This window comes from Eretmochelys imbricata, chromosome 8 (genome assembly GCF_965152235.1).
Source record: "Eretmochelys imbricata isolate rEreImb1 chromosome 8, rEreImb1.hap1, whole genome shotgun sequence".
NCBI lineage: Eukaryota > Metazoa > Chordata > Testudines > Cheloniidae > Eretmochelys > Eretmochelys imbricata.
The window spans coordinates 71,571,631-71,596,197 of NC_135579.1; the positions used below are offsets into that span (position 1 = coordinate 71,571,631).

The following is a 24,567-nucleotide window of genomic DNA, read 5'->3' on the forward strand; positions in this document are numbered from 1 at the left end:
CCTTTTAATTCAGAGCCTTGAGTAGGGGAGGTAGTGCAGAGCTACACTGTTGGAAGAGGAGTAGCAGAGAGATTATTCCTCAGACAGGCAGAATCTCTCCAAGGCTGCTCCTTGCACACAGGGGCGTATTGTTCACCTCTCCACCTCTGCATGATCAGGCATTAGCATCTCAACACCTAGCCCATGTTGTGTACATTTCAGATCAAGACTTACACTCTTCCCTTATGTGATGGTCATGTAAAGGAGATTCTCATAACGGCATTAGAAATAGCCTAAATCTAAATCCCCATAACCATATCTAAAAACGGTCTTTTATGTGTCTGAACTCTGGCCCCAGGTGATGCATTTCCCGTGTTGGAAGCATAATCTACTATGCAGAGGACTCACCTCTGGGGCCATATAAACATTCCATAGGGAACGGGAGGGTACTCACAGATAAGTACAAAAGATCAGAATAAGAAAGCTTTTAGCCACAATGTCCTTCAAAAGATTCTGTTTCGTGCTGCTGAAATACAAAAGCCTAACAAATTATTGTAATTCAAAGGCTGAGGGCTGAGTGACAAAGCTGGTTACTTTATTTTATAAAGTGCTTTCTCATAGCATTCCCTTGAAGACGTCTGGTTATAAAATGTCTGATTAATATGCATTTTTCACATATAAGCAGGAGTAAAATTTGTATGAAATGAACAGCTTTCACTGTTTTTACATAATGACTAACCATACCATTTATCATAAAGTGAGATAAAGAGCATTTAATAGTGTTAGAAATAGCTAATTTACTGACGGACATGCACCCTACATTTTTCTACATTATAAAAATTGTGCAAAAGCTGCTAATATTTACAAATCTAATTTTATATACTACTGTTTTGTCAGTGGTAACTTTAAATGCATTGAACTGACCCCCTTCCTAATTATGGATAGGGAACCACACTGAAAATTAAGGATATTTTCCAAGTTTTCCTTGCTGCTCATTTACTGATAAATTGTTGCATTCTGTTTTGTCCTCTCACAAAACATGCTGAGTGGTTACTCAATGTGATTGTATTTCTACATGCTGAATGCCAGGTGGATTATTCTCTGTGTAATTAACAACAGATACATTTCCTTCAGAAGGATTTTTTTCTCCAACCTTTTGGTCATATTTACAATAGAAAATGTGTTTAGGAGGAAACTAGCGGTGACTTTCTCAGTCAGCTTAAACAAGCAAGAAGGAATGAGAATGAGGAAACCACAAAGAAAATGGCCTCAAGGGAAAGCTCTGCATAATGAACTTGATATTGCTACTGTTTTCCTGCCAGGGCTGTCACCTCATAAGCCAATTTTAGTTTAAAGGAGATTGTAGAGCTAGTCTACAAAATCACTAAGCACCACAACTTATGCTGCTAGATTTTGCATGCTCTATAGGATGTTGATGTCACTTGGAGGTGAATGCTGGCCAGAAATGCAACACCATCTTGTTTTATTTTAAGGAAACAAATCTGAAGGCAGATCAGCAACAAGACAAACCCCTCAGTCCTGCAGCCCTTTCTGTGAAAAACTCTTATCTTGCAGGCCCTCACATTGGTTTCAATAAGACTCACATTTTGCTGAAGTTATTTCTCCCACAAAAAACATACTAGAGAGAAACATTCCTCTCATCCATCTTCACTTAAACTTTTTATCTTGGGCTTTTTCCTCTCACAAATTAATTCTTTCTGGAAGAAAAGCAGGACTTGTGAATTCAGGCATGAGGTTCTTGTGCGCTGGTCTCTGGACCAGGTTGATTTGGGGAACTCTTTCAGGTGGGCAAGCAGCTCTTAGTGGACCATGTGGTGCTGTCTGTCATTAGGTACACTCCTGTTGAAGTCAATGAAAAGGCTCCTAGTGACTTCACTGGGTTTTGAATCAGGCCCATTGTTTCCAGCTGAGACAAACAGAACTGGTAGGAGAGAGGAATGAAATGAGGAGCAGAAGTAGACAGCATATTTTCAGGAAGGACAAAACATTTAGCACATTAAAGAACGTGTCACCTACATAAATATTTTCCCAGAATTATTTTTTCATGTGAGCAATTGCTGTAATTGGAACATAAACATAAGAATTGACATGGTGGATCAAAACATTGGTCTGTGTAGTCTAGTGTCCTGTCACATACACTGGGTACTGTGTGATGCTTTATTGGGAGGTTCAGTAAATCCTAAAGTACGCAGTGACAGGAGACTCTGTTCCTAGAACCATTTCCTTCTAATCTCCTAATATTATAATTAGATATTCTTATCTGCATACATGTTCAATCTTCTTTTAATCCTGCTAAGTATAACCAGGGGTGTTATGCAATCGTGAATGAGAGAGGAGATTGTACCAAATAACTGTGAATGAGAGGGGAGGTGGTCCATGAAAAATCTGTCTGTTAGAATGTCAGGAGCCTAGTGCTAGAGTAATTCATCTACAAGGTTGTAAACAGTAGAGGATGCTAAAGAAGGGTGAGTGTTTATGGAGTTAGCAGAAGGTTACTTCTTTATCCAATACATTGAAGAACCAGCGAGGTCACAGCTGTCTAGATCTAATAATTGGAGTGAGCTAGGTGTATTGTGATATTTCCAAGTTAGAAAGGGGTTCAGAATTTTGGACCTCTGTTCGGAATATACCATATGAATGGTAAGGTGATACAGAAAATAGATATCTAAATGTACACATGATGCTAAAACTGAAAGACAGATGAGCACCAGTGCAACCTGACTTGAGAAGATTTGGATTGTTTAGGAGATAGTATCAGAAGATGACTACTGCAGAAAAAATGGAAATAATTTTGGCAGTGGGAGCCAGTCTAGGAAATATGTGTTAAATGCTACAATCATCCTGAAAAGTGAACAGAAAAGGGACTTACATTGTAGAACACTATTGAATCTGTGGGACCAGTGCATAACAGCCATGAAAACAGACAAGGTATTAAGTTATATTAAATGAAAGTAATATTGTTAGACTTCCCTCCTCTCAATTTAAAGAACTGGACGTAGTATGGGTCACACCGCAGGAAACTTTGTGGGTTGTTCCAAAGTTCCTGTGGGTTAGCATCTGGTGCCCTTTCTCTGGCTGATTCTTCTTTTCCTGAGTATGTATATCTCTGCCTCTCTCTCTTTGTGGAGATCTTAGTATTCATAATGAAGCTTGCAACATAACATGTAATGTACATATCCTCTGCAATCTATCTTACAGCTTTATATCACTCTCATTATGTTAGTATCTGAGTACCTCACAATCCTTTAATTACAACATTTTGCTGAGGTAGGAAATTATCACTATCTAGAGTGACCAGATGTCCCGATTTTATAGGGACAGTCCCGATTTTGGGGGCTTTTTCTTATACAGACACCTATTACCCCCCACCCCCTGTCCCTATTTTTTACACTTGCTATCTGGTCACCCTCTCACTATCCCAGTTTTACAGATAGCAGAATCACTTCTGGCCATCTTTTGTCTGATGTGGAGAACTGGAACCCTGCCAATCGCCTGGAAGGACAGTATTGTAATCTCACTCTATAAAGACAAAGGACCACAGAGTGAATATAAGAGCTACGGACCGATCACCTTGCTCTCAGTTCCAGGGAAGGTGTTTGTACATGTTCTGCTGGCATGCCTGGAGCCTTTGCTACATCAGAAACATCATCCCCAACAGTCAGGCTTGACAAGGAACAGGTCCATATTAGATGCCATTTTGGCCTTTTGCTTGTTGTTGGAGATACACTACCTGCAGGGGCTTCCTGAACTCGTGATGTATCTTGATCTTAAGGCTGCATTTGATTCAGCAGACCGTGTCGCGTTATGGAAGACCTTAAAGGGTGTAGGTGTCCCTACCACTGTGCTGGACTTGATTAGAGAGCTGCATAATGGAACCACTGCCCGTGTTCGTCTGAGGAACCAGATGTCAGCACCTTTTAAATCAGTACCTGGTGTCAGGCAGGGCTGCATCTTGGCCCCTGCACTCTTTTGTCAGGCAATAGATTTCATAATGCAGCATTCCTTCATGTCCATAGGCATTGGGATTGGTGATCTCTCGCTCACAGACCTTGACTACGCTGATGACGTTGTTCTCTTAGTACAGAGCCCCAACAGGTTTTGTGAGGCACTCCAGCATATGGAGGAGGAATCAGATAAGATTGGTCTCCATGTTTCATGGTCAAAGAAAATACTGCAAAATCTAGGACTAGGTCCACCTGTGATTCCAATCTCTTTAAACAACGAAATCGTTGAATCAGTTTCCAGCATTTGCTATCTGGGTTCTATACTTACCAACTCCTCCAGTTTTCACATAGAGGTTCCCCCCGCGGATTTGCATCACAGCATCTTCCATGAGCCATTTACAACCGATATGGAATCAACATCATCTTAGTATGACAACCAAGTTCAGGATTTATTCGAGCTGTATCCTTCCCATACTTTTATACGGCTGCGAAACATGAACAGTACACCACACAGACTGAACAAAGCTGGAGGCTTTCCATACAAAATGTCAATGTCATATACTGGGCATAAAGTAGAATGACTTCATCTGTAATGCAGAAGCTTATGGTCATTCTGGTCTACTGACTACTGGGGCTGTTGTCCACAGGCGGCGCCTTACGTTTTTGGACATGTCACAAGGATGCCACAAGACATTCCAGCAAATGCCGTTCTCTGGGTGGCTTGTAACATCTGGGATAAAATTCCACCAACTGAGGGGTGAAGGGAGTCCAGAGGCAGATCCACTATTACATGGGTTCATCAGGTCTGTTCTAATGTTGGATTCTCAGGCCGTCAAGCCTTTGCAGTTGCTCAGTAATGGACCAAAGGGTGAACAATCGCTATGGCCGACTGTCTGGCTAAGCGTTGAAGAAGTAGTTTTACAGATAGGAAACTGAGGCACAGAGTCTGGGTGACTTGCCCAAGATCATACAGGAAGGCTGCGGCAGAGAAGAGACTTAAACATAGGTCTCCTAAATTCTAGGCTAGTTCCCTTAATCACTTGCGCCATCCTTCTCCTGCTAACCCTACTAAGACAGCCAGGTAAACCGCATTTTCACTTAAAGGTTTTTAAAGATGTATATATGGTGAATATTTTATTTAGTGTACAATTTCTTATGTTTGGAAAATTCACATCTTGTTTTTCTGATACCTTATACATTATAATTTTATCTCAACAGTCTCTTCTAAATCTGGGATTCATTCTTCAATAACTATAATAATTATAGAATCCATCCTTGACCTCTGAATTCTTGAATGTGCTCTTCCCTTTAGTGGTCCCAGCTAACAAGCATGTCTCAGACAAAACAACCTAATGAATACTGCTACTATCTTCTCTGTCATTTTTTTCATCACTCTCAGTATGTTTGTATCCCTATAAGTGTATCAATGCTACCATGGCCCATGGACAGCAGGATTACTAATTTATTTAACATAATTTTTCATTTTGGGCTTTGGACAATATCAGGGAAAATAATTTCGTTTGGGGAGTTATTGGGGGAAAAAAAGTACACAGATAATCACATTTAATTCAATATACTTGGGATAATCTTCTGTCGTACCCTCCCATTACACATCTTTTCCATGCAAAGCTAGGCACTGTAGCAGCCTCTGTACTACGGGGATTGCAGTGATTGCTCCTTCTTAGTCTGTACTGGGCATTCAAATCACACCAAAGAGGCAGGAAGGTGGTGAGGTCATGGGCCCTTTGCCCCCTTCCCTGTAGAGATGCTACCCACATGGAGATGGTAGGGGCGAGGGATGTGTGCAGTACTAAGATGCAGTGGGGAACAGAATCTGGCCCAGGATCTGCTGTGAGAATCTGAGAGGAGAATTACCTTCTAGCAGCAACTAGAGGCTGAATTCTGGGCAGAATCGTGCCCATGTAGAAGGCTGCAGGGAGGGAAGAACAGCTTATCTGAGCTGCCAGCAGAGCTCTGTCACCAAACTCTGGGAGAAATCCATCAGCATCAGGCCTTGGAGGAACACACATGGTTGCCTGTTGTGCACAATGACTTATTCCACTCATTGTACGTTATATCTGAGGGCACAGAGCAGGGCCTTGCACAACAACAGCTCTGCTTACAGCAGAGTGCTTAAACATTCTGACCCCCGAAACGGCACATCAAGTACCAGAATAACTTATTTCACTGTTGCATAATATGCCATGGGTAGTACTTGTCTTTGTCTGGCCTACCAACAGAGATAGGAGGTGCAACAGGAGAACCATCACTGCTGCTTGTCAGGGCTCAGATACAACCAATAGAGGCAAGCTGGCAAGTGGTGGACAAGGGCGCCTGTCCCACATAGAAACATGAGATACTTGGAAAGCCTGTTTGTCCCATTGAGAAGCCCCAGTTTTCCTGTAAACCAAGAAGGGGAACCCATATTTATGCCTCCCATGGATTAGCAGATTCGGAGATGCTAAGCAACTTTGACATTGTAAGCAGTAGCGGAAGGTTCTGCATTCTTTCTCATGGCATGCACATGTAAGGAATTCATACTAAGGGCCAGATACTGCTCTTAGTTACAATGTGGAAATTTGGAGTAATTCCACTGAGGCTCTTTGGATTGGCACAGGTACAACGGAGGGAAGAACCTGGTACAATATGTTCAAACTGTCTAATATTAAATCCTAGATTATTCTATTCTCCATGGGGGTGGGGTGAAACCTGTGAAGCACATAACAGATCTTAAGAGGTTTCAGCCATCACATCCACTTATTTAAAGCTTTTTTCATGAAAGCTGTAGGAGTTAAGCTGAGTTCTTATCATTGCCATTGTTTTGATGAACTTAGATTTCAAGGTTGAGTTAAACTTCACACGTGGGCTTCACTGTTTCTGAATCAGAACTTGATAAAAGGAGTATAGAAAGGAATTTACTTCCCAGATGCAGAAAATTTGGATCAGATCAAAATGGAGAGGAAGGAAGTTTGGTAGCTTGTGTACTGGATTTGTTGTGTTTAATCTAAAAGGTATGCAGTTGGACTGGCTTATGATTCTACAATCAGAGAGAATCAAAGTTCAGTGTATTTGACCAAATTTTGCACTCCATTCCAATCATGTAGCCTTCCTGAGTTGTTTGTTTGTTTGTTTGTTATTTAGACTACAGTATTACAAACAGGCCATTTCTTACCCTGTGTGGGTAAGTGGTCCATGTCACAATCTATTCTAGCCAAAAGTTTTCTGAGGGAATCTAAATAATAACTGAGTCAGATAATGTGACATTTAGTTTGTGGCTTCAACTCGGTCATTGCATTTGCCTGCAGTTTTCTTTATACCCTGGTGTGATGCTTTTGTGAATAATTTTAAAAAAGATTATTTCCTATGTGAAGATTTCTAAAAATTTGGGCCATAATACAGAATTGTTTTTGAATAAGGGTTGCTGTGTTTCCAGAATTTAATAGCAAGGCACTCAGTATACTGCTTTTCATCCGAAGTTCTCAAAGTGCTGTGTAAATGGGTATAAGTATTGATATCCCCTTAATGTAGCTGGGTTAACTGAGGGCAAACAGGTCAAATGGTTTGCCTAAGATCACATAGTGAACTGAGCCCTGGCAGACTGGTCTACAGTATCTCAACCCTATGCTTCATTCACTAGACCATCCTTACCCCCACAATACTGTACATGGTATAAAACTTCAGTTCTCTGTATACAAAACTTCAGTTGTATATACACATGCAAATCAAGAGCAGTGTATAGCCATACAGTAAAATGATGTACACTTTATGAAGGTTATTTTAAATTTCAACTTGGCATTTGTTAGTGTTTCTGAATGTTTTTCAGTTTTTACTGACAGAGCTGAAAAGTGTGTGATCTAAAAGCATTTCAAATATAAATTCACTTTCGTGTACAGACTGTAAAGTGTGAAACAGGACCCAGTGAGTGTTCAGATATCAGCAATTACATTTTGTTGAATTAATATCGAACTTGACAAACTCACTTAGCAAAATAGGCAGTAAGACTTAAATAACTACTGTGGCCAAACAATTCCTGATGTGAACAGAAGCTTTAGAGTGAGTGTTTCCTCTGTGATCAAATGATTTAGGGCCCAGTCTTGTGGGGTGCTGAGTGCCCATTGAAATCAATAGGATTTGAGTGTTCAGCACCTCATGGCATCAGCCCTTCACTCCTGATGTTTTAACGCATATTTCAGATATTATGTAGTTCATGGCTCTTGACTAACAATTTTTTTTTTCCTGAAAACTGGGTTCTGGGTATAAGTGCCAAGTCTCTGTTATGAAAAGTTAACCTCTATTTTTATGCAAATAAATTAAAACAAGCTATATGGCATATTTCCTTCACAAGTAGATTAACTGTGCAGGACTTGAGTCACTTATGTGGGTTTCTGTTTTTGTATTGTCCTATTGTAACCCTCCCCCAAACCAAACAAACAATCATCTCTACATCATTCGTATTTATGCTTGCTGAACTCTGATGTACCATGTCTTCCCCTTTTGTTTCCCTCCTTAGATAATCATTGGAGAAACTGCAGTGTTTTGTCTACAGCTAGCTACAAGGGATTTTGAAAACCAAGAAAAAACCATATTAACTGGAGACTGTTGTTATATAAATCCACTGGTGCGCAGAACCATCCGATTCCTTGGTATGGGCTAAGTTAATGTTTTTATGGTTTAATGAACGCAAATAGTCATCATAAGATTTCAAATGAGGAAAAATTTTATGTAACATCAAATGCTTCACATATAATCCTAACAGGTTTCTTCCCCATGTATGCACTCCTCTGTAGACTTAGCAATGCTCTTTTGGGCAGCCAGTGGGAGTTTTGGGTGAGCAGTTGTTATTATTAGCAGCACAGATAGCAAGAATTGGGTGCAGGCCGTGCTTAATTTATGCCAGGGCTTGCCAGGGCTGAGCCCTGGCACCTCTCGGCTTGACAGTTCATAGCCCCAGCACTTCTGGGCTTGCTGCATCAGTTATGAATGTAAAAAAATTACTTGAGCCCTGGAACCTAAATGCTTGAGCCCCAGGCCTCTTTCATTACAAATTCAGCACTGGGTGCAGGCCAAGTGAGGGGTAGAGACATGGTCAGCGGACTTACAGCAGGGTAGATTGCCTGACCAGGCCCACTGCAGACAGGGAGTACAGAGGTATCTCAGCTCCTAGGACCTTCACCTTGGCTGGCAGCAAAGCATATACACATGCTCAACTTGAAGTCAGTGGGACTTAATCATGTGCTTAAAGCTAAGCACATGCTTAGTTACTTCACTGAGTCAAAGCCTGAATTACAGTTTTATACCCCTAGGGTGAAACTCTGGCTTCACTGAAGTCAATAACAAAACTCCCATTGACTTCAGTAGAGTCAGGATCTCACTGCTGCTGTTCAGTGCAGTGTAATCTTTCATTGGGGAAAAAAATACCACTTAAAATATCCATAAAATAGTTTCCAAATGTCACTTTTTGGAACCTTTGAATAAATATGGAGATGCCATAGCAGGGCTCAGTTGGGTCTGTAAGACTCAGCCCTGAGCAGGAGGTGAAGCCTCAGGGTTGCATAATCCCTCCCTTATTGCCCTAATGTGTAAAGGGAGGGCACAGCTGTGCCATTCTTTACAGCCTGAAAGTTTCTGCGGCATCGCTATCTTACATCAGAGCCGGTCATTCCAGCTGGTTAGCGGGTTTGTACTAGCAATAATATTGGGCTTGTAGAAATCATTAAGGACCAGACTGTGCCGGGGCTTTGCATGGATCTATGGGGATGGGAAGGGATGGTGCAAAGGAAGCTACCCCTACTTGGTTTCTTTATGTAGGGACATGTATAATCTGTGCCTGCACTCCTGCTCATTCAATGAGCCCTCGAGTGCACAGAAGCAAAGAGCAATCAGGGAGAGTAGGAAGGAGTAAATTTTACTGTTCTTTAAGGCCAGTGAGGGGGTGGGGCCAAAGCCATGCATTCTCGTCACCTTCCCACCTATCGGGGGGCAGCGTGCCCCTGGGGGACTGAGGGAGTCCTTCCATGCAAACCCACAGAGGCACAATCCACCTTTTAATGATTTCTAGCCATCCAAAATGAATGATCATTGGTATGGAACAGTAACCATCACCACTTACTGTCGCTGAAGTTAAGAGGTACGAAGCCACCTCAAAAATAATTCTGGTTCTTCTAAGCTTTTCTGAGATGTCTAAAAGAAGAGTGCTACTCTGAAACCTAAAAGAAAAGTGGTCATTAGCAGCATAGGTACTTCTGCCACCCTCTCCTCTGTAGTATCCAGGTGGCTCACAGTTGTTAATACATTTATTGTCACAACACTCTGCCAGATAAGGAAGTAATATTGTCCCCATTTGTGCATGGGGAACTGGGACACAGAGAGGCTTAGATGACTTGCCTAGGAAATCTCTGTCTGGGCCAGATTCTGCCAAGTCTTAGGCTAGTGTTCTAATCACTAGATTGTCCTTCCCTCCAGGGCTAGCTACTGGTCCCAGCAGGAATGGTAAGAAACATGACATGCACATCAAATAGTAGCAAATCTGCCTTTCCTTTGAATAAGCAGATACATATATTTTCACACTAATAAAACAATGCACACAAAAGGCTAATACTTCACTGATATGTGTTTCATGATAAATCCTTTGGCATAAATTTCTCCTATATAGATCTTTACCATGCTATGCTGATGTTTTGATAAACATGCCATGTACAGAAAGGTACCCAGTGGTAGACAGTTGAAGATGGCTTGTGTACAGCTATATTAAACAATTCATCACTTCAGCCTGTTTATACAGTTGAGGGGAAAAAGAGATGCTTGTCGGAAAATGTGTGGTGCCTAGTATGTCAGACTTTCCTGGTTCTTGAGCTGGTGTGTTGGATGGAAAGCTGAAAGAGCCTGCCCACTGTCCCTTGCACTGCTGCCCAGGGGCCAGGCAAGTTGCAGTCCCCATGCTCTAGGTGCCAGTACCACTAGTTAGCCCAAAAGGTTAGAAGGAGGTAGAGCTAGGATCTTCTTCTCAACCGTAAGAGCTAGTGAAGCAGGCAGCCTTCAAAAGGAAAGAGCATACTGCACCAAGGTGCTTGGAACTTCTCCAAGGTGCTGGGAGTTTCGGGTGCCTTCCAGTGCCCCTGCGAGGCTGTGTGGGTATGGACCATCTCCAGCACAAGCCTGGAGCTTAATGCCACCCTCTGACCCTTAGTATGTGTGTGAGGTGCTTTGAGCTGTCTTGAATGGTAGGGCCTATTAAAGGTATGGAACAGCTTCCATGTGAGGGGAGATTAAAAAAGACTGGAAACGTTCAGCTTGGAAAAGAGGTGACTGTGTGTGGGGGGGGGGGTGGAATATGCTAGAGGTCTATAAAATCATGAATGGTGTGGCAAAAGTGAATAAGGAAGTGTTATTTTCCCCTTCACATAACACATGTGATGGTCAGGGATGCAACCCCATGCTCTGAGTGTCCCTAAATCTATGACTTCCAGATGCTGGGTCTGGATGATGGGATGAATCACTTGATAATTACCAAGTTCTGTTCATTCCCTTTGAAACATCTGACAGGATACTGGTCTAGATGGACCATTGGTCTGACCCAATATGGCCGTTCTTATGTATTATTAATATAATAATAAATAATAGAGCTACAATATAATGTACTGGAGTAGGAAATTAACTTTGTTTTCCTCTTTAGGAATCTATGCATTTGGACTGTTTGCTACAGATATCTTTGTAAATGCTGGACAAGTAGTAACAGGGAATCTTGCACCACATTTTCTTGCACTTTGTAAACCCAACTATACAGCACTTGGATGTCAACAGTTCACACAGTTCATCAGTGGTGCACATGCCTGCACTGGAAACCCAGACCTTATTATGAGAGCCAGAAAAACATTTCCATCCAAAGAAGCAGCTCTCAGTGTATATACAGCTACGTATCTGACTGTAAGTACATCATACCATGTAATTTCATTGTATTTTGAGCATAGACTGTATATTAGCAATCAGAGATATTTTTATTACTTTTTGAATTTAAGATCATTATCAATAATAGGTCACATATCTGAGATTTTTCATCCACTAAAACTTAGATGTGAAATACTGTGTGAAAGTAATGAGGCTCCTTCGAAAATTTGAATCTTTAGGCCAAATTCTGCTGTCGGTTACATGGATACAACTCTCATAGGCTCTAGAAGTAGGGAGATTAATAAGGAAAATTTTGAGGAGGAATTGGTTTTATGAAAAGGAAAATATGTTTCAGGTTTGTTTGTTTTTAAAAGGCAGTTCTGTTCATCCTTAAGTAATGGAATAGAACAGTGATCAAAGAGAGAACCTCTCTGGGTGAAATTCTGCACTCACGTTAGTGTAAATCATGAGTAACGCCATTGAATTCAGTGGAGTTACTATGGAGTTTTGTGTGTGCATCTAATCTAGTGGTGTCCAGCCTGAGGACCAGACATCTTTCAGAAAGACAAAGCTGCCATAGTCAATATTTTGGAGCAGATTTCCTGTCCTGTTCTGCTCTTTTTGTGCCAAAGGGAAGGCATCTGTAAATCCCCTGCTGGGGTTCAGGAGAAGCCAGGTGAGCCCTTACCCTGCTCTCTTGGCCAGGGAAGCAGGGAATGAAATAGCCAGAACTACTGTTTCCTCCCTCTCCTGTGACACAGCTGGTGGCCAGCAGGGGAACTGCTGAGCATCTGTTGCAGGGCAGGGACAGGAGCTGCTCTGGGTAGACCTGGATCACACCAGAGCTGCTGCAGAGGCCGTAGAAGAAGTGGTGGGAGGTAGTGGAGGAGAAAGTAGCAATGGAGCTGATTCAAACATTACAGTTTAAAAAGCATAGGGTGTAGCTCACAGAGCACATTTTCAATTCATAGCCAACTCCACATTTTTCTTCTGAATATAGTCACCTACAGGGCCTCAATTTAGAGCCTCTTAGTCTAATCTAAGCTCATAACATCTGAGCACCAAGGCAATGTATAGGTCTGTGGTCCTCACAGGGCTGAATAGATAATTTCATCGTTAGATAAACTATTGCCTTCAAATGGGGTAGTCTTTGGATATGTTTATTTTTTAAACTTATTTATATTTAGAAAACCTTTAGTGAGCTGACAATTTATATTTGTCAACTGAATTCCTACAGGCAGGCATCCCTTTATGTCCACTGACCCCCAGCGCACGTTGAGACATCGTTCCTAGACTACCTTCTTGCGCTTCTAGAAACTGTGTTAGGGCCAATAAATTAGTGTTTCCAGCACTAAATGTAGCATTTACAAAAAATTCCTTGAGTACTCTAGGAGCATTGATCAACGTTACAACAAGGAGAGTGTTATCTGCAAATAATTAGGGACGCAAACAGTAAAACATCCATCTCAACTATAGGAAAGAGCAACACTCATGTTCAGCAATCTCTCTTGCTTTGGGGACATACCTGAGGCATCATTTCACTCATTTAAACTTACTTCTATATTTGTCTTATCCATCTGTAAAACTGTAACCATGAGTCACAGTAACTAAAGAAAACCAGCTGCTACAGCCACTGCAGAGCAAAAGAAAAAGAAATAGTACTAATATATTTTTTAAAAGCCAAACAATTCTAGACTAAGTTTCCTTAAAAAAAAATTGTCAGGATTTTAAGGTCCAATATCTAGTGAATCATCAGAGCAAAGTATAAATGCTTTATTTCACATATCACTAATGTTTCCATTTTGTTGTAGCCCTGACAGTTTGCAAACTCCCAGTGGTCCAGACCTGAGTAATACAAGTCCTGGTCCTCAGACCTGTGTCATTTTCAATTCCTACTCTTATTTGATATGAGAAAGAAGAAAACATTTTTATTGTAGGGTTTATTAAGAAGATACTGGTGGCTGTGCGGGAAAACTGATTAACAAGGTTGGAGTGCTTGAAGTATTTCTGGTGCAGTTAGTGTGCAAGTATGCAGGTGACAAGGTCAGAGAACCAAATAAATGGGGTTTATTTCATGTTTTCCGCTTTTCTCTCTGGTTTCAGAAATGAATGGAGCCCATGGGTATCATGACTACATATGTCTTTGCATTGTATATATATCAGTATAGTTAATTATACAACAGTGCTATAAAACAGTGACATGAATTGAACTCTGAATTATCTTGTGGTGGATCATATGTATCCATTGAATGATCATGATGCAATTCACCCCCTAAGTCATGACACAAATATAAGTACAAGGTACAACATAGGGAGAAACTTGTCCTTTTAAATTTTTAATTCATATTTCCTGCTTTCATCATTCATTTTATAAAAGCTTTGTGGTGCGCATTGTTAAAGCTAGAAAGTCCAGTTTAGTACATGTAAAGGTAAGAAGTGCAATGTCCTGGGATTTGGGATGGCTGTTCTGATATTTATATGTACCCACTTCTTGTCAGCTGACCTCCCATAGAGTTACTCATCTGGGAGGAAGTGTTAATTTGTGTCTGGGGCTCCATGAGAGCCTTGCTAGCAGGGGTAGTCAGAGGATGCACAGAATCAGCTATGCGCATCAGGTATGTACGTAATGGCCAGGCTGACATGAGCCGTTAGCATTACTGGAGTACTGAGCTGAACTCTTCCCTCTGCTTTCTGTTTGTTACCAGAAGTATTGTTTGGGAATTGTTGCAGCATCCCAGTTTCGCTCCCTTTGCATTCCAGCCAGCTATGCACTAAATACACTTTAGGATATAAACAGGCAAGGAACTATTTCAGTGATTTCACCCTAAGAGCAGGTGGAGTAAACAAAGCAGGTTCGGTGTGATTTTTACGAATCAGTGTGTATGTGTTTAAACCTAAACTCAGGAACCCTACTTGTGCTGTCTTCTATCTTGGTCTATTGACAAACATCTATGGCCCCTGTCACCTAGTATCTGAGAAGAATGGCTTGTTAACAATAGCTTCTTTTTTTGGCTAACTCCTTTGCGGTGTGTTTTTTTGTTTTTTGTTTTGTTTTTGCACGTGGGTGGCTGCTATGGCAACTCTGAATTCCCTCCTGCTGAAAGCGCAGCCTTCTCAAACAATTTTATTTCTAATATTTGAACTTTCCTTTACTAGGGACTTCTCCAGATGGCCTTAGCAACTGAAATGTTGGACTATAGCAATGTGGCCTGATGGCTTCCCTGCCTTCTCCAAACACAGATGATTGCAGTGATTCAAAACTTACCCTTTTTCCTAGAGTTTTCCCCCCACAACAAAACCCAAAACAAAACTCAAAATGAAACAACACAAAATCCAATCCAAACCTTCCATCCAGGCTTGGCTACGCCTGGGGCTCCTCTTTAAAGATTGCTCAGCCCAGAGACTAGATCCTTCTTTTTCCAGAGAGTCACTCCCCATCCCTAATATCCAGTTGTGGTAATGAGTCACCTGCCTCAGTACAGTAGAACCTCAGAGTTAAGAACACCAGAGTTATGAACTGACTGATCAACCACACAGCTCATTTGGAACCGGAAGTACACAATCAGGCAGCAGCAGAGACATGCCCCACCTGCCCACCCCCTCTCAAAAGCTAATACAGCACTGAACTGTATTAAACATAAACTACTAAAAAAAAAGAGAGCAGCATTTTTCTTCTGCATAGTGAAGTTCCAAAGCTGCAGTAAGTTAGTATTCAGCTGTATGTTTGAAAGAACAACCATAACATTTTGTTTCCGAGGTGTTCGTAACTCTGAGGTTCTACTGTAAATCATCAGAACCCTTTCCCAACAGGATCAACCCTGCTAACACTGTTGGATGTGTCAGGTAACCACTGTCAGTCTGTTAAACAGAACAAAATAATATCACCAGAATTTTGACATGCAAACAAATAGCAAAACCTAGTAGAATAAGCTGAAATTTTGTCTGGTCTCATTAAGTTGGGGGCATATTAAAATGCATCAGTTATGAAAAAACATAAATATATGCATAACCGAACACATGAATAAGAAGTCATGAGTCTTTTGGGTAAAATTTCAAAACAGTGTATTGGGATCTCTCCTAGACTTTAAAGAGTCATGTGGCTAACAACTGTCGCTCTGCTTTGAAAATGTAGGGGCTGATCTTTGCAAGTTGCAACTTGGGAGAGATTTTAGTTCCATTTGGGAGATTAAAATGTTTTGGACTTACACATCTGAAAAATATTCAGTCCATGTTCGGTTTTTGTTCTGTATTTTTTTTATTGCATTGGTGAAGGCCATTAGGCAAATTCAGTTTTTAAGATTACAGTAATATCTAGAGTGTTAAGATCTCCTAGATCCCTTTCTAATTGGATCTAGACTGGATATGGTAAGGAATCATCTCAGGACATTTTATTTGACTTCTTGATGCTGGAAAAACTTTTTGATCCATTGCTTACATTTGATATCATTGATTGTGAAGTGTTGACATGGCTGTGCTCTAGGCAGGGATTGAATTTGGTGTAAAGTGGCTCCATTTTTTCTCTGAAATCCTAATGTTGGGCACTTGATGTTCTGTCCTGAGAGAGTGTCATCATCCTTCCTGTTTAATGCATGTATAAGGCTGTGGGAGGAGACAGTGAGGGAGTTTGGGTTCCATTGCCATCAATATGATGGTAACAGTCACCTCAGTGCATCTCTTATCGGATCCAGATGGTGCAGTCTCTCAGCTTTCCCTGTCTGATTAATGGGGTCTGGATAATAGGTAGCTGTCTGAAGCTCAATCCAGACAAGATGGAAGAATGGTGATAGCTATGGGAAACATCTAGATACGATGGTGGCATTAGTATTCACAGGACTGAGAGAGAGAGAGATAGGGCTGTCCATCTTTTGTTAGTAAGGTGTACAACACAAGGGTCCTTTTGAAACTTTGGCTGCTCTTGGAAGTCAAGTTGCAGCAGTATCCACAAATGGGATTTGTTTCCAACAATGGGCATGAAGATTAAAACCTTTCCTCTCTGATACTGATCTTGCCTCAGATATTAGATGCCTCTATCACCTTCAGGCTGAATGACTTCAATGGTAGTTTATCTGGGGTTGGGACTACACCTGAAGACCACTTGGAGTCTTCTTCTAATGTCCAGTGTGGCTGCCAACTTATTACTGGTGTGTCTCACACTGAACACGTGACACCTGTGCTCCATTGTCTGAATTAGCTTTCAGTTGATTTTGCGTGGACTTCAAGATGTTAGTTCAGATCTATAAAGGCTGTGGTCCTGGCTACATAACAGGCCACCTCTCTCCTTGTATTATTCCCCACCTGTTGAGATCAGATGAGGTAGACCAGCCCGCAGATTTACTTGCCTGAAGGCTTGTAGCAGAGCATTTTCTCTGAAGGGCCCACAACCCTGGAACTTGCTCTCCCCTTTGACACAAGAGCCTGACTTTGTGGGTGTTCAAGGCATATTGGAAGGCATACCTACCTGCACAAGTTTTTGCCTGAAGGGAGGACTGGAGGAAGCTGAGGTGGTTCTTTGGAACTGTGATGTTAGAGTCCATGTTAATGTTTGTTTATTTCACTAATGTATTTCAGTATTGCTTGTAGTCTTAGAAGTCTGAAAAGCACATTTTATAAATCTCATGACTCAGTAATTAAAACACTGGAGACTAAACTGAGAATTAGTAATTTGAGTGCTATGTGTGTCAGAAAATCCTGAACCCTAAATCCTGTGGTTCTGAATAATTGATTAGCACAAGTTCTAGGAAATTTTACATTATTTTACTTAATGCCTTCCTCAGAAAAGTTCCCAGAACTTACACTCTGAGCATCTCTAAAGTGGACAAATAAGATTTCTAATAACACCTTATATTTTCAATGCTATGTAAGAAGTGCAGGTTTGAGTATCATAACAGAAGACCTGAGGAATTTTCTGTAGGTCTTGCAACTCTTTTGTTTGCGGCAAGACTCAGAATATTGGAAAACAGACATCTTTTCTATTTGCCCTAAGGACATGGCCATGGAGTTACTCCAGGACTGAATTTGGCCCAGTGATTATTGTGTAGACCAAGAAGTTGGAGACAGCTTCCAAAAGAATATCAGAACAGGAATAGGGTTCTCTGAACCTGCAGTATGGTGCTCATTAGTCCATTTACTTACCTACAAAACTTTTGCATTCCTTTTTATTGTTTTCTTTCATCTGAGTATCCTACTCCTTGCAAATTCAACCTATATGGTGGTTGCATGTCCCACAGATGGTGCAGATATGATCTCTTTTATCTGTACAGTCCAGGAGTTGCCTGTTTCTACACAGTATGTTAAACAGTCTTGGGCTAGACTGTGCTTTTGAACTCTGCCCAGAGTAAGTGACAGCACATTGATTCCCTTCCTTTTCACCCTTGCTTCATGGGGGCAGTAATTTCCCACTGGTCCATACCAATGACTATCCTTCCCTGCACACCGTTGCTTGGCACCATCTGCTTCAGCACTGGAGGGAGTGGGAGGGAATAAGCCGGCAGACAGCGCATCCTTCCCGCGGCACACCTGGCTGTAGGATCTGGGGAAGTCGCTCAGGAATGTAAGAGAATGTAAGAGTACTTCTCTCCCTTAGGCTGTGCACCCTCACAGGGCTTGACTTACAGTCTAGGACCATCTCAACTGTGAGGAGACTCCAAACCATGGGATATCTTGATCCAGTGTGTGTGTGTGTGTGGAGGGTAAAGGAGAATAGGATGTAGTATCATTGAAAGAAAAAGCGTAGAGAAAGCTCTTACTGTAACCCTGCAGGTCATCTGTCCTGTGTTTGACACATGGTTTATCTTTTATTCTTCATTCGTATGTTTCTGGATTGTTTCATTTACCCCATAATGTGTGTGTACAGGATATATAAAACCAGCATTTTGTTACATATTGGGCAGGGTTGGCTGGAAACTTTCCTGTTAAAATCTTAACATGTACAATATATATGGTCATTCTTCTCCTGGTTAGATCTTTAAAGACACAGCCCTAACAGAGGATTACATTTAACAATTTTCTTTTTATTGGGTATAATGATGATGATCATTCTGACCTCTAGTGGCAGTAGCATGAATTGCTGGTTACAACCAATTTTCAATAACCAACCAGTACTGATGGTTACAACCAATTCTTAATTTTTGAAAATAACAAATGTGTAATATATTATGTTTGGGGGGAAAAGAATATTATACAAAGTTCTTTTTAAAAGAAATATGCATATTAATCACAATTAGACTACAGAAAGGCATTATGGATTTATAAGAGGCAGGTCTTCATTCTATAACTTGCCGGTGTGTCTCAAAACCATTACAGTCCCATGAGACCAAGGGAAAAGTAACGAATATGCTATACTTAGATTGTCACAAAACACTTGATAGGTTTTGACATAACCATTGGAAAATATAAGCATGCAAGGCAAAATAGCTTTCTTGGTAGAATCTTGATTAAAAACAAGGCGTCTACATTTTCATTTTTGGGATTGGGATTTTCAGAAGTTCCTAGATACCTAAGGCCCATATCTTTCGGTGCCTACATACCTTTAAAAATCTGGTTCATTGAAAGTAAGTGGAGTTTTTTTTTTTTTTTTCTGGAGAGAGGTTACCAATATAGTACACTATTGGCAGGTTCTGAGAATATAGGTATCAAAAGTACAATCTCCCATACAGCTTATGATGCCAGCATTTTGTTTCAATGTACTCAAAAGAAAATGAACTAGCAAATATTTATTTTTGGAAACACTTGGCTCTAGATAGTTCTTTCAGTTTATGAAGCGGCTTTGGCAACCTGAATTCCAATACCTTGAGGACTGAAAGCAACATGAGTGTTTTACTGAATGTCTAGTAAACGGTTGTCTACAAAATCACCACATGACTAGTCACTTTCTTACAGACTCCATGTCCCCGTGTGCAAAGTAACATCTTATCCTGACACAGCTAGACCCATGTTCAGGAAAAAGCAAGATTAGCAATAGCAGTACAGCTGATCAGGATTTAACAAGGAACTGATACAGAAAGAGAGAGAGAAGAGTGCGGTCTGTGATAGTTCTTTTGTGGGTCATCTCAGGACACTTATCCTTGATATTACAAGTATAAACTAATTTGTTTATTGGCCCTTTTGCTAAGCTGATTACTTTACAAAGTTTGGTTTTGTTGTTTTTAATTTTCCCACACTTTTGGTCCTTGAAATAAACTGAAAAACATTTTCAGTAAGTAGCTTTATTCATCCAACATCATTCAGCCTCACTAATGAGAGCATGGGTTTAATTCACTGAGCTGTTTTCCCTTTGTTGAGATGAATTTAATATTTATGAAAATTAACATTTTTATTCACCATAGCAAAATAACTCAGCATGTTTATCGTGTAAACGATTTGTTTACTCTGTTTAATGCTACTTTGCTTCAGGACAAGGAATAGAAAACATATTTAATTATATATAAATATATTGCAAAGCTAATTTTCGACTAAGTTAAATATCAGACTATATTCCTCCAAAACTGTAGGAAATCAATGTTAGAAACGGATGGCTGTGATTCCTAGTTTGTAATGTCTACAGAGAACATTGCAAATTTGAAATGCCCAATGGCAGAAGGGAGTGTCTAAAGACAGGTTCCTATTTCCCCCGATTCATCCTCTGTAAAATCAGTTGTGCCTGTGGTATAAAGATAAGGTAAAAATGGTGACCGTATTGGCAAAATTCTCAGGTTACCATTTTGAAGAATGCCAGGGGCATTACCATTTTGACTGTAATTATCAGTGGACCCGGAAGGTGGAACTTATCATTAGTTATCCAAGGAGGACAAGGATGCCTATAGGGCCTGATCCTGCAGCACTTTCTGACTCAGGCAACACTCTCATTTTGTTCAAGTGGGTGTTTTGCCTGACTAAGGAGTTCAGGAGTGCAAAGTGCTGCTGAACACCTCCTGCAAAGTGTTGAATCCAGAAAGGATTTCAGGGGCCTTGGCCCACAACAGAATTGGCCCCTTAGATTGTAATGTTCTTGACACCTGAGTTAAAGTTAAGATTGTTTTCTGGAGCGATGAGAATAGAGCATCGACAATTGATCTGCATCACCGTCACTTGCCTTTGGAAAAGTCTTATATTTAGTTGATATTTGCTTAGAAGTAGTAATTTTGACTTAATACCCCATGGTGCAGAGTTGAACCAGGGTAACCTGCTGCCAGCTCTCTTGTCAAAACTATCTAAACTATGTTTGAATTCTTGTGGTCCTGCTGTGCACTTAAGATATTGCTATATTTTCCCTGATCCCAGGGTGAATGGAGTCCTGTGTTACATGGTGTGGCTCGCAGTGACTGTAAAGTACTAAAATGCCCAGTTAGTCTGGGGAACTAAAATAGAGGGTCACTGGGTAACCCAGACTACATTGTACTTGAAGTGGGTTTGGATATTCAGTACCTGAAAAAAATAGCTGACAAAAGACTGCTGGAAGTTTAAATCATCGTCTCATCGATATTTGACTTCAGTACCGTAGCACACAGAAATATGAGAAGTGAAGATAAAACAAGATTAAGTAAAGGGAAAAACAAGTTTCCTAAAATGAGTGAGGGAGAAAGGGAGGAGGAATGGGGGTTGGGAATACAGCCTAAAATGCTTATTCTCGTGGTCAGTTCTATGCCTGCAATAACTATATGTATGATGATTTCTTGCTGTACATCATACAGTTTATGCTACAGGTCAGTGATGAGCAAGTTTAAGCAGCATGTAAAGTATGTTGTGTGTGTACTGCCATGATTTTAAGTTTCCTAATTTGGTGGTTGATTTTTTTCTCTATATTATGTTTCTCCCTCTCATGTTCTAAGCAAAGTACTTGGCATTTATCATATTCTATGGATCTATAGTGGCAAACTCACATGTCCTTTGTGTCTGGTGATTTCTGTCTTTAGTGAGCACATTCTAGCTCTTGGTTTGGGGCTGGGATTCAAGATAATGGGAGTGGGGATGTGCCTTTGGCAAAGTCTGACTATTATCTCCTATGCTTAGAAGTCATGGCTCACCATTGCTCCCATAATGATAGACTCATAAAATACTTGTCTTATCTTCTGACTAGACTCTTGCAGTGCTGTGTGATAGGCTACACCTGAAAATCAGTTGGAAGCGTCAGGTAGTACAGAATGGGGCTAGCCATTTGTCATTCATAGGAAATATAAAGCATCAGTTCTCCAGTTCTGCCTACCTGTTTCCTTGTGTAATTCAAGGTTTTGGCTTTCATCCATGAAGCTTTATATGGCTTAGATCTCTAGAAATGTTTATTTTATTTTTAATTCTACACAGGAAAAAAAAAACCTTTTTGTCAAAAATGAAAAAGTTTTGTGGTTTGGAGTTTTTCAGATTTTAGACAAAAAATCAACATTTTCTTCAGAAAGCAAATACTTTTATTGAAAAAAATTGTTTTGTCAAAACCCCAATTTTCCAATGAATAGCATGGATGAAAAGCTTTCAATCAGTCATAGAACCTACATTAAACAGCTGGGGGAGGACTGAAAACATGGCCTTCTCAGCGGAGAGCTTACAGCTCTGGAATTTACTTCTGTGGGTCTATTGAAGCCTGAAACCTTGTATATATCAGGATTGTAAGCAGTGTAGCTACACAGATGTAGCTGCATCATTACAAACCACTAGTGCAGACATGCTGCACCCTCAGAAATCACTGCAATGGTGATAGCACTGATAATGTTATATAGAGACAATTAGGTGATCGGAGGTGGAAATAGTTTAGGAGAATTTGGCATGCAAAGTTGCTGTTAAATACAAAAGCTTCAGCTTCTAGGTCTATTCACCCAATGAGATTTATTGTCACTAATTGCCTTCAGTGTACATCTGAGGAGTGCAGGTATACTGTCCAGCCAGGATTTCAGAAATTGCCACACTTTCTTTTTTCAAAATGTAGTCGTGGTGGTGGTATAATTCTCGATGTTGGTAAATCCCCATGTACCGTCAGATTATGCAACAGGCAAATGGACAAGTCTCCCTCTTTAAAGCTGCTCACATGCAGGTGTGTGAGGGACAGGCAATTGCCTTGAGAGGTCAGGAGCTTTGCAGGACAAGCATTGTCTCCAGTACTGGCAACACCAAGCGTTCAAAAATCATGAGTCAGCTGCCCAAGAAAAAGCATGAGACTGGCATAAAATCATGAGATTTAAAAATGATACATTTGGGGTTCTTTTTTTTTTATTTGCCTTCTGGGTTTTCAGCCTTTAAAGAGTCATGTTTTCAGATTGTTTCCACAATCATGAGAACTAAATACTTGCCATTATTTTTAATGGAGGTTGAGAGTCTAGCATAACCCTAGGACCCCATGAACATCACGTATCACAAGACTTGCAATAAAATCACATGACTTGGCTACGCTGACTCCTAAGATGCACAAGAGAATGGTTCTCTTTTGCATGCTTTTGAAGCTTCACTAAAGTAAAGCTAGGGCTGGCTCTTGGGGTGGGAAAGCCAGGTCCTCCTCATATAGCATTGGAGCTCTGGAGATGTGAGTGACCTGCAAAATCCCTGAGCTCTCACCTGCTCAGCTTTAACTTTAACAACCCTGCAGCCAGAGCCTCATTCCCAGTCTTCTTAACACCCAGGCCAGACTCTCAGGAGACCCTCTCTTCCTCCTCACTATTGCTATGCACAGAGTTTAGAGCTAGTTCATGCCAGTAGCTGGAAGGGGATTTCTTTGCTGGGCAAGGCTAAACTCTGAACATCAGGTGTCTTGTGGGTAGGATTTTGCACTTGTACTGGGCCTTGAATCATAATCCCTGAGGTTTTGCTATATATTGTATATTTAATATGCTGCACGGTATGGGAGGGGACTTGCATATTGTTAAAATGCTGCCACCCTATTTCACAATATGAAATCTGAAGATTTTGCTATAACACTGCAAGACCAGTTTTTGTTTTTAAAATAACTGGAGATTGGTACGTTTCCATTTAACTGTATTTTAAGAGTTATCAAAATAAAATAAAAAGAGAGAGAGAGAATGTAAAGCAATGAGAATGTAAACTACATAGGGAAACCAATAAGGAAAATGTACATTTGACAGCTATGTACGATTTTTAATAGCCATATCATGTGCCACTCTTATTTTTAATGTCTGTAATGTGGAATCCTATGTAAAGAATGCACCCATCTAATCTCTGGGTACAAAGAGAATGAAACTGGTATGTACTGCATAATGAGCCCTACTTTTTTTTCTATACAAAAATCAAAGTATGCATAGTTGTCTTTTCCAACCAAACGACAAAGATTTCCCTTAGAGGTTATAGTCTTATGCTTCATTTTTTCTAATTTTCAGATGTATATTACCAACACAATAAAAGCCAGAGGAACAAGGCTTGCAAAACCTGTTCTGTGCTTAGGCTTAATGTGTTTGGCATTTCTTACTGGTATCAACAGAGTAGCCGAGTATCGAAATCACTGGTCAGATGTGATAGCAGGATTTATAATTGGAATATCAATAGCAGTGTTTTTGGTAAGTGCACATATATATGTGTGTGTGTGCGTGTGTGTTTGGATGTGGGTGAGAGAGAGACAAAAGGTAAAATCTTAGCCCCATTGAAGTCAATGGCAAAACTCTCCTCTACTTCATTGGGTCCCTGATTTCTTACCTTAGTGATGTTGCAGTTCAGGTGTCTGGTTTGTATATTGCATATAAAAAGATGCCATTTTTCTTGTGGGACTGGATGCCCCTATATTCTGAGACCCAGATCCATGGCCTCAGTTCACATGGACAAATGTCTA

At 40.6% G+C, this 24,567-nt stretch overlaps 1 protein-coding gene across 1 annotated transcript in view; it reads left to right on the forward strand.

Moving 5' to 3' along the window:
* Positions 1-24,567, forward strand: part of PLPPR5 (phospholipid phosphatase related 5) — a 53,149-nt gene that overhangs the window by 17,259 nt on the left and 11,323 nt on the right. Inside the window, exons 2-4 of the mRNA XM_077824691.1 lie at positions 8,455-8,587; positions 11,617-11,867; positions 24,122-24,298. Coding sequence (XP_077680817.1) covers positions 8,455-8,587; positions 11,617-11,867; positions 24,122-24,298 — 561 coding nt within the window. The remainder of the gene's footprint in view (positions 1-8,454; positions 8,588-11,616; positions 11,868-24,121; positions 24,299-24,567) is intronic.